The sequence below is a fragment of the Melospiza melodia genome, chromosome 18 (genome assembly GCF_035770615.1).
Source record: "Melospiza melodia melodia isolate bMelMel2 chromosome 18, bMelMel2.pri, whole genome shotgun sequence".
Lineage (NCBI taxonomy): Eukaryota > Metazoa > Chordata > Aves > Passeriformes > Passerellidae > Melospiza > Melospiza melodia.
The window spans coordinates 4440126-4450945 of record NC_086211.1 but is presented as its reverse complement, the minus strand read 5'-3'; the positions used below and the strand labels follow the sequence as shown (position 1 = coordinate 4450945).

The following is a 10820-nucleotide window of genomic DNA, read 5'->3' as shown; positions in this document are numbered from 1 at the left end:
CTCCAGCCCTTGCTCATGCCAGGTGCCTGGACTGGCAGGGAAGGAATGATGAGATTGATCTCCCCAGGGAGGGATGTCTCAGCAGGGATTACCCTGATTGATTTTATTGGCAAATTTGGTGTCATCTTTCCCCAGCTCCTGGAAAGAAACATCCCTTCCCACCCCTAACATCCACATTCCCCACGTGCCCAGCTGAGGACTGGTACTCATGCACACACTACTCTTGGGCAAACACAATTTCTAAGGTAACAGCCAGGTGTCCAGACTGCTCAAGACAGATTTTGAAGTGCAGCAAAGATGATCAGACCTACAGAGCCTGTTGAGCACTCTGAGCTGTAGAAGGTCTTTGATGGGCTGGGCTGTGGTCAGCAATGTGGCTGGGTGATGGGAATGACCATCCCTTCCACTCTGAGGACACATGGTCACCTCCCTGGAAATGGGGAGGAAATGATCCTTGGCTGAATGAGAAGCTCAAGGGGAAATGGTCTGTGAGAGAGCCCCAACTCTGGTCTCTAGTAAAGAGCTCGTTTGGTGATTTCCACTGAAGAAATGTCAATATCATCCAGAATCTGCAGCTTGGTGATGGATGAGAGATTCTTCTGCCGATGCTTGTACTGCAGGACTTTGTTTTCATTGATGAAAACATGGAAATAGTCCTGGTCAGAGTAGATTTCAACCTGAAAGAGATACTGTGTGATGTTCATGTGGCCTTAGTGGACCTTGCTTCCATCACATCAGGGAGCTGCTGGATCTGCCCAGCCACCTCAAATCCTGCCAGAGCTGACACACACACTCTGCTCACCCCACTCTGGGCAAAAAGAGGGAATAACTGAGATTTTCCTTTCATGATAACAAAATCTGGTGGCAATGCAAAGCCCAAATTGAAAACAAATGCAGCATCCAGGGATTATTGCTGGACCTCTGCATGGCTGTGCCAGAGTTGGGTGTAAATCACCAGGTTTTAACAGGATTACTAACAGCAGACAAAGCCAGAGGGGGGATGTTGCTGGGTATGGGGTTGGCAGGAAAGGCAATGGGAGCACCCCAGTATTGGCTGGGTTATTCCTGTTACACCTGAGGTGACAGAGTTACCTGAAAGGGCTCCTTTGCCTTGAAGGGGAAGGTGCTGTTAACCTCTTCATGCCCCCAGTGGCTGTTGAGGAAGGAGTTGCAGACAATTCTGGAGCTGGAGAGGCGAGGGTTAAAGTGGAGAGCGATTTGGTCCCCGGGATCACAGAGCAAATTAATCTCAAACCTGTGACAGAGAGAGAAAAGGGATGGAGAGCTGGGAACGATGCTTCTGGCCCTTGTGAGCCAGGAGAGCCGGGAGCAGAGCATTCCTTACATGCCTGAACTGGAGCAGGTCTCACCCTTGACCACGATGCTCCATCCAGGACAGATCCCCTCAGGGTGCAGGGCCTCAAACTGCAGACAAGGAGGAGAACACAGCAAAAGTGGCAGAGATGCACTGCCCCACTCAGCCCTGACACTCCTTTCTCTCATTTTCATTGTTATCTTCTTTCTCTCCCCTCCCCACACAAGCACATTCTCTATCCCAGTCTTTTTCCCACTCCTAAATAATCTCAGAGACTCTAAACTGATAAGAAATCAAGTCTCTCTGACACCCAGTTGATGAGGTGGGATTTGCTGTCCCCGAGGTCTTTTGTAAAGAGCTGAGCAGGATCAGAAAGCAAAAAATAAAAGAAGAACTTGAATGCCTTCATTGTTGTCAGGACACAAAGATGTTCTGCTTCTCTCTGTGCCTGAGCAATATAAAATCTGAAGCAGAAAACTTAGTGATGCTTTGAAGCAGAGGAACAGGTGTGAAGTGACATCCAGCCTGAGCTCATCCAGTGTTACACGGCTGATTCTTCCCAAAATTCCTGCCTGAGCCCCTGTTCCACGTGCTCTCCCCATCTCCAAGGTTAAATTTGCATAAAATGAGCTGGAAAATGCTCCTTTTTGAATAATTCATAGTTTTATTAAATAACTCATTTTAATAAGAAGTTCTTGCCATTTCACCCCATTAATTTTTTTTAAGCACTCTAATGATCTTGCACTTCTGAGCATCCCCTCTCACAAACTTATTGCTCACATTAGGAAAAGTTCCCCAACTTTGACATCTCCACTGCCAGTTGTGTGCCTGTTTCTCCTTCCTATAGCTCAGGACTTCAACTCCCCTGTTTCTCTCTCTGTCACAAGTTCTATTTCCCATGCATTTTTGGGATATACATGTTTTGGGGCAGGAGCTGAGACATTTAGGCAACAGTTAGCAATGACCAACCTCATACCTTCATGTCTGGCTGTTTTAGGAGGGCAGCTTTGGGACCCCACATGTGGGCACTGAAAGGCTCTGACCAGATTTCACCCCTGTGAGGCACAGAAGCTGCTGGAGCTGATGAGTTCTGGATTCAAAGAGCACCTGGCAGCACCCAGGTTCACCTTGCCCTGACTTTTAGTTTGTAATCATTACACCAACCCCTGCAGGAGACACAGCACGCACAGCAAAGAGCTGTTCCCTCTGCTGCTGGGTGAAAATCTGTCCAATTGCTGGTTACTGAGCATCACAACACTCACTTTTGCAGTAGCCTGGACCAGACTGACATAGAGGAGCAATAACCCCTGTGTTATTCAGGATTTCTACCTGTCTGGACCTTCTCTTCCACTTTCCTTTACCCACTGTCACACCCATGCTTGTCACTGTCACATTTTCTGGAAAAATCCCTTTGCCAGCATTTTTTCTCCTGGGAAGCTGAGAAGTCTCAGAGAGAAATGAAAACAATAATTATCTGATTGCTTCTCCTGTGTTTAGCTGCTTTGGAACGTGGTCTGGAGATTGTTTACCACCTGGTCATTGATTGGTTTCATGAGAATTTTTTTAACTTAACGACCAATCACATCCAGCTGTGTCAAGGCTCTGGCGAGTCACGAGTTTTTCATTATCATTCTTGTTAAGCCTCCTGTCTGTATCCTTTATCTTTTAGTACAGTTTTAGTATAGCATTCTAATAAAATAATGCAATATAATGCAATATAATGCAATATAATGCAATATAATGCAATATAATGCAATATAATGCAATATAATGCAATATAATATAATATAATATAATATAATATAATATAATATAATATAATATAATATAATATAATATAATATAATATAATATAATATAATATAATATAATATAATATAATATAATATAATATAATATAATATAATGTAATATAATGTAATATAATATAATATAATATAATATAATGTAATATAATGCAATAGAATATAATGTAATATAATATAATATAATATAATATAATATAATATAATATAATATAATATAATATAATATAATATAATATAATATAATATAATATAATATAATATAATATAATATAATATAATATAATATAATATAATATAATATAATATAATATAATGTAATATAATGTAATATAATGCAATAGAATATAATGTAATATAATATAATATAATATAATATAATATAATATAATATAATATAATATAATATAATATAATATAATATAATATAATATAATATAATATAATATAATATAATATAATATAATATAATATAATATAATATAATGCAATAGAATATAATGTAATATAATATAATATAATATAATACAATATAATATAATATAATATAATGCAATAGAATATAATGTAATATAATATAATATGATGCAATAGAATAGAATAGAATATATAATGTATATATAATATATATGCTATGTGTAGAATAATATAATATAATATTACATAAAATAATGAATTAGCCTTCTAAGAACATGGAGTCAGACTCACTCATCTCTGTCACCCCGCCCTGTCCCCATGCTCACCCGCAGTGCCATTGCTCTCCAGCCCGGGCACGCACAGAGGGGTTTTTATGGATGTTGCCGGCCAGGATCCCACGTGTGCAGGGATTGGCATCCCCAGGGGGCTGAGCTGTGCTGTCAGAGCCGGGGCACGGCCGGGATGGGGAGCAGGAATCCCGCTGAGCCCAGCAGGGCAGCCCGGTCAGGCGTGCGGGTTAATCCGGCCCTGCTGGTGCTGGGCTGGATCAGGAGCTGTGCGATGGGACAGGATGGAGCCCTGCGGTCCAGAGGGGTCTTGTCAGAACTCAGTGCATCCCTCCGGGTGTCCAGAGTTGCCAAGTACCCCGTCGGGGGGCTTGGAGACCTTGGCATGCTGCCCACAACACCTGCGGGTTTGATTTTGACCCTTGGAGCAAGTTGCCAGCTTTGTATGAGGACATGAAAATCACACAGGTTTGAATGGTGTAATAACAAAATGATCACAGGGTGAAAATGTAGATTTTAGGATTTTTGGTATGGGCGTTATGGGGACAAGATGGAGGAACCTTCTTCTTGTTCTTCTTCTCCATTTTCTGCAGTGATGTTGGCACTTTGGAATTGGTTTAGAGTAGAAGTGCACTGCCTAACATAGGTGATAGGCATTGGGAATTAAGTGTAAATATGTTATACATAGTTTGTAGTATAAAAGGACAACACAGAGTGCCTGTGGCTGCCCTGCTGAGCAGACCTCCTCTGGGCAGAAAGACAATTTTATAGATAAGAATTAATAAACAACCTCAAGACCGAAAAGTGACGAGTCCAGACTCGTTCTGCAGTTGCGCAGGCTGAAGCAGAGACATCCTGCACATCTCGGGGCAGCAATTAACAACAGGAACCCGAGAGGGTCTGATGTGTGTGAGGCATGAGGGAAGGATGGGGACTCCCAAAGCTGAGGGAGATACCAGCAATCACACCCACCTCAAGGTCCAGAGAGAAGGGAGGTGGCAGAGGAGGAATGGTGCCTCAGACAGGGTTCAGCTACACCCTGACCATCAGAGATTGCTTTTTCTCCCTGTTTCCTTTATTCTTTCTTTATGAGTCACAGCCTGGCCTGAAATGAGCTGATGCCAGCTTTGTCCCAGCCATGTTTCCCCCTCGTGGTGCCCCGGGATGCTGCTGTGCTGAGCTCAGCACGCCCCGGGTCTGCATTTCCCTTCCCTGCTGGGGACAATGCAGGGATTTGGGACCAGGGTAAGCGAGCCTTTGTCCAATATTTCCTGACATGGAAATGCACCAAGACATGAGCAACGTTGAAATGAATTCCAGTGTTGAGGTGTTTTCATAAGCTAGGGAAGGGAGGGATGGTTGTGCATGCCCCCCCCTTCCCACAGTGTAAATGTCTTAAAACTATGAAGCACTGTCCCCATCTCTGCATGCATGGGAGGATGGGATGGTCCTTGGCTGGTCCTACAGGAATCCATGGCTTTTGTAGACTAAAACCCCCTTAGTGTATTGGTCACAGCTCTGATATGGTATTATTTAATGTTTGTTTTCTTTCCAGCAGATAAGCAGAATGATTACTATTCCAGGCTCCGCCCTTGTCAGACAACTAAAAATGCAATTCAACAGACATAAAAGCCAACAGCCTCTCTTGGGACTGAAAAAGCCAAGTCCCAGGCCAGGATTTGCCCATTTGGACTCTCACAAAGCCAAGTTTAGCGAAGCTGAGCTCTGCCCTGTTGTCTGCAGGCTCTGCTGTGCTGGGAGCAGGAGCAGAGCTCTGTGCTACAGATGGCAGCATTGGGACGTGCAAGGGAGCCCTGAGCTGCAGCAGAGGTGCCCAGGCGGTGCTGGAAGGACAGGGACAGGGACAGGACATCCCACTGTCCCTCCTTGGGTGGCTGAAGGATGATGGACATTGGTGTCTCCAATCTGCCGAGCTGCACTTTCCCCCTTCTTATGGCCTGAACCCAATATTGTGTTTTCAGCCCCCAAATCATCACTCCCTGCTCATTTCTGCTGCCTGCAGGGGACTGCAGGTCCAAAGGGCTGCTTTTGGGATACTCAGTGGTGGTGGGCAGAACCAAGAAGAACTGCTGTCCTGTGTGTAGGAAGGGAGGGGTCTGCAAGCTAAATAAGTGTGTCCAGTTTATAATAATGATGTTAGCGATATCAGTGGATGGGGGTAAGGCTTGGGCACTGCAGAGCAGGTTGTGTTCAGGCAGGCTCAGCTCCTTCTCAAAGGGTGAGTCTGGGTCACCCCAAATCCTCCCAGAGCCATTTCCCACCAGACCAAAGCAGGGGCTGTGATTTCCCCAGAGCACACCTCTGTGCAAGGCTTCTCCAGCCTTGCTCCTCTGCTGCCTGGCAGTTTTTACACCTCCTCTGCAGCCATTTAATTTCTTAAGGGAATTCCTAAAACTCTCCTGTGCAAACAGGGGTCAGCCTGTGCTCTGTCCATGCTGCTTTAGGAATGTGTGACCCCAGGAAGGGTTTGGGATGTTGCTTTGCTGGCTCTCCCCCATTCCCTTTCCCCCAGATCTATGCTCTGCAATAACCTGGGATCTCTTTCCAGCACTACTGTCTAGTGCTGTGCCAGGGCCTGATGCTGTGAATGCTGTGAATGGGAGAGAAAATACCTATAAAACCTTTGTGAGTGAAACCTTGGTGCCACAGGCTGTGGTATCTCTCTGTTTCTGCGATCTCACACTGCTGTGCATTATGGAACTGGCCAGGAGAGGGCTGGAGAGTGCAGGCAATTCCCTGAGGTAAATTATAACAAAATTCACGCATGGTTCTAGCTCTAACTCTCCTCTTACTCTGGAAGGGTCTGGTGCAGCACCTGCTGCTGCTCTGCCAGGGGTCAGTGCTGCAGCCTGCAGCTCTCATCCCTGCTGTAAGGAGACCCCAGGCTCTCTGGCAGGAGCCCCTTGCAGCTGCTCAGCCCAAGGCAGATCATCAGAGAGCACCGAAGGAAAACATCACACCCTGAGAGGTGGCAAGAGAAACAGGGGAAGCTGACACCCTGGCACACGCTTCTGGGCTCCAGCTGAGCCCCCTGCCCCTCATTTGGGGTCAGCCCTGCTAACGAGGGCGGCCTCAGTGCTGGCAGCTTCTGGGAATGAGTGCTTGTCAGACTTTCCATTCTTTGGCCTCCTGTTAGCATATCCCATCACCCTCCCAGTCAGGCACTGGTGCTGGGGAAGGGAAGAGCATGTTCTCTCCCTCAGCAGCTGTCTGATAGCTGCTGGCTATGGAATTCTGCTTTTATTCTTGTGGATGGTAAGAAAAGGAGCCTGGTTCTGTCTTGGACAGTGCTGTGAATGAGACTCATTGAAAAGTGAAGTCTCTGCCTCTCATTGCTCTTTGGGTGGAAAGGGGAAGGTGATTCCACCCCTGCACAGGGCCATGAAGCCACAAAGTGCAGCTGAGGCCAAGGCTGGGGTTGTTGCTGTCCCCAGCCCAGCTCCTGCTCCCCGCTCAGGACTTCCCTTCCGCGGCTTTGAGGAGCGGGGATGAAAGGCAAGGAGTGCAAACACAAAGCATGCCTGGTTTATTTTATTTATGACTGGCCTCTGCTTAAAAGGAAACCAGCATTATCAGTCCCAGCGCTGCCAGGTCAGATGAGTAAATGAAAGAGAAGGGTTTCGTTTATGACTGGGAGCTCGAGTTTGCTCTTATAAGGGCATCCCGCCAGGCACGGCTGCTGCCACTGCTGCTGCTCCTGGCAGGGGTGGCCAGGCCCAGCCAGAAACTCAACCAGGCTCTTCCAGAGGTCAAAGCCCTGAGGCAGAGAGTGGCTGAGATCAGGTTGTACCTACCCCTCCTTCTCTGGCGTGGGGTGGCCACATGTACTACAACACAGCATCCCTGCAGGCAGCGGATCCCTGTGGGTCCGTACCCATACCTGCTGGGTGTTGTCCTGCCAGGCTTGGTGAACCTGACCTGCTCAATTCCCCGGGGAGAAAGTGGTAAAACCATGTCAGAATAAGTCCCTTTGCCCTCACCAGTGACTCCTGCTGGAAAGGAGAGCTGGGTTTGGGTCGTGGCTGGTGCTGATCCCAGTGATCCAGCTCTGTGAGGTGCAGGCAGAAGGTGAACACACCCCCTGGCACAGGCTGCTGTTTGATGCCTGGGGTTTTCAGAGCCAATATTTGATGACCCGTAAATAATTGCCCTGTTGTATATGCAGGGACCTGATTTATCCTGCTCCTTGATGATACCTTCCAAACTCCTCAGGAGACATCTGCCTCCCTGCTCCTGGTGATTGATGGAGGAGGAGGAGAGCTGGCACTGGGCCCCGTCGTGCTCCTCAGTCAGTGTGTGGGTGTGCTGCCTGTCCCTCCACGGTGGCTCAGAGCTACAGCAATGACAGATCCTCAGGGGAGGGAGGTTATGTATGAACTCTCCCTGCTCACTTTTACGTTGAGTCCCTGGTTCCTGAGGAGCAGCATCAGCACTGTCAAATCCCCCTTCATTCCCCATTGCTAACTCTTGCCAGCTCAGAAGTGCTTCCCAGGTGAGGTTTGTCTCTGGGAGCCATTCTTCCTCAGAGTTTGAGCAGCTCTTATTCCGTGCTGAATGGTTTACTGCCCCAAAGCAGAGGGGGAGGACGATGCACACCACTGGAGGGGCTGCAGCCTGGCCGTGCGCTCTGCCCCTGCTCTCAGCTGCAGCACAAGCAGCAGCACAGCCATCTCCTGCTGCAAGCCCCGTGCCAGCCCCCTGGCCGGGGAGCCCACATGGCAGCAGGCCCGAGCACGGCCCAGGCAGGGCGCTCTGCACACCCCAAAGCCTCACTCGTGCCCGGGAGCAGCGCGTGGGCTGGAGCCCAGCCTGAGCCCGCAGGTGGGTCTGGAGAGCGTGCGGGGAGAGGAGAGCCTGGAGCAGTGGAAAGAGGGAGGGAGGGAGGGAGGGAGGCAGCCTGTGAGGTTTTAGGGATGCTCTGGGGTTCAGGGAGCAGCCACAGGTGTCTCCCGTGTGCTGGAGCCCTTCTGGCTATTGGCAGGTTTCGTGAATATTGTTCGGGTCTGGGGAGCTTTGGAATTTGTGTAGCCCTGCTTTTTCACCATTTTCTACTGAGACTCATTAACATAAGGAGTTATAGATTCTGACATCATAAAAACTTTTCCATGCCCTTGTTTGATGTCCTCATCACACCTGAAAACATTTGTCCCACAGGCTGCATCCTAGAGAAGGTCCAGTTTGGGGTCAGATGGTGACTTGGCACTAAAGGGGGCAGAGAAACTCTGAAAAGGAGAAAACAATGAAACCGTCAGCATCACAAACATCTCAGCCTCCTCCAGCCAGTTGCCCAGCCCTGAGTGACCTTTCCCAGGCACAGAGAAGTGCAAATAATACTCACCCAGGAGGAAGCTGTGCCAAGGCCAGAGCCAGCTCAGCCCCTTCCCAGCAGGAGCTGTGTCCAAGGCCCACCATCCGTCAGGGTGGCACAGATGGTGCTGCCTCCAACCACGATGAGCAGTTTCCCCTCCAGGCAGATCAGTGGTGGTCAGTGCTGGGACACAATAGATGGCATCATGCTGGGTTTCTGGAGCTGTGATAGAAGCGTGAACCCCACCCCAAGGAGACATCAGGGAGCTTAGAGGGGGCTTGGAGGCATTTGTTGGGGAGGAACTCTGGGTTTGGTCATGAAAAGGGTTAGGGAGTGAGAGGCTTGCAGCTCTGGGAGCCAGAGCATGTCCTCCCTCCTCCTCTGAGTATTTGACCACTCCTTGCACCACCACTGCTTCCTTCTCTTGGTCCTGTGGCAGTGAGGCACCAGCTCATCACTGCCCTGCAAGAGAGGGACAGTGACAGCAGCAGAAGGGATGTAGGGTCCACTCCCCATCCCAGGCTCTGGGAAAAGGTGGAATGACACAGGGAGGACATTTTCAGCCTGGCAGGGTGTGGCACACATCCAAAGGTACCAGCAGGACCCCACACATACGTGCCTCAGGCCACCCAGTCAGCAAACCCTTGGGCTGGGAGCGCTGGTCCCCTCCAAAGGGCTCTGACCTTTGCTGCTGGTGGCTGAGCAGAAGTGCTGGCTGTTGCAGCAACCTCCAAGAGGCAGCTGGGGGAGGAGGATGCAGCTTTTTGCTATTTTGGAGAGCAGGGAGGAAGAGGAAGAGCTGCTAACAAAGAGCGAAACTAGAAAAATGACGACGGTGACAAAAAAACCTTCTCCCGTTTGGGGAACCAAACGCATTTTTGTTTCCTGATGTGACAGGGATAGCTCAGAGTGAGAGACACAGCAGAGGCTGAGTGGCAGCTCTCGGGTCCCAGGGTGAGGGTGGGACTGGAAAGGACCAGAGGCCCCACGAGCCCCCTGCACAGGGGCCAGGAGCTGCCCTTGCCTCCCTTCTTTGCCTGGCTCCCCTCCATCCTCTCCTCCAGCCACTGCCCAGGAGCAGCTGCCCTGCTGTCACACCAGGCAGGAGCCAAGGAGGTGGTAGCCAATGGCACCACATTTTTTTGGAGATTTTGGGGCTCAAAGAAGTGCTGAGGAATGAAGAGGGGGTGTCGCAGACATCTTTTCATTAAAAATCCTTTCTTAGGATTTTTCTTCCTGAGAAGCTGAGAGGCTTCAGGATCAAAATGTAAACATGGATTATCTGCTGCTGTGGAATGCAACAGGTGCATCTGTGACTGGCCCATCTTGGATGTTTATAATTAATGTCCAATCCCAGCCCAGTTAGCTTGGACTCTCTGTCCGAGACACAAACCTTTATTATTGATTCCTTTCTACTCTTAGCTTAGCTAGCCTTTTGAAACTTTTTCGTCTATTCTTTTTAGTATAGTTTTAATGTAATATATATAATAAAATAATAAACCAAGCCTTCTGAATCTGGAGTCAACATTCTCGTCTCTTCCCTCACCAGAAAACTCCTGTGACCACCATCACAAGGGGGAATCATGGCCCTCCCTACAGCCATGTCTGCTGCTGCCCATCCTGCTGCTGGCTCCTCTGAGGCTGCAGGAGCCACAAACCCACCTTCC

General features: G+C 48.5%; 1 protein-coding gene across 1 annotated transcript; it reads right to left on the bottom strand.

The window, feature by feature from the left end:
- Nucleotides 1-232: 232 nt before the first annotated feature.
- GRIFIN (galectin-related inter-fiber protein) lies at nt 233-9029 on the bottom strand (the record flags this gene model as incomplete). The annotated part of the gene is made up of 4 exons (XM_063171754.1): nt 233-677; nt 1093-1255; nt 1346-1425; nt 8979-9029. Coding segments are annotated over 4 exons (459 nt in total), but the record flags the coding sequence as incomplete, so codon positions are not given.
- Nucleotides 9030-10820: the final 1791 nt, after the last annotated feature.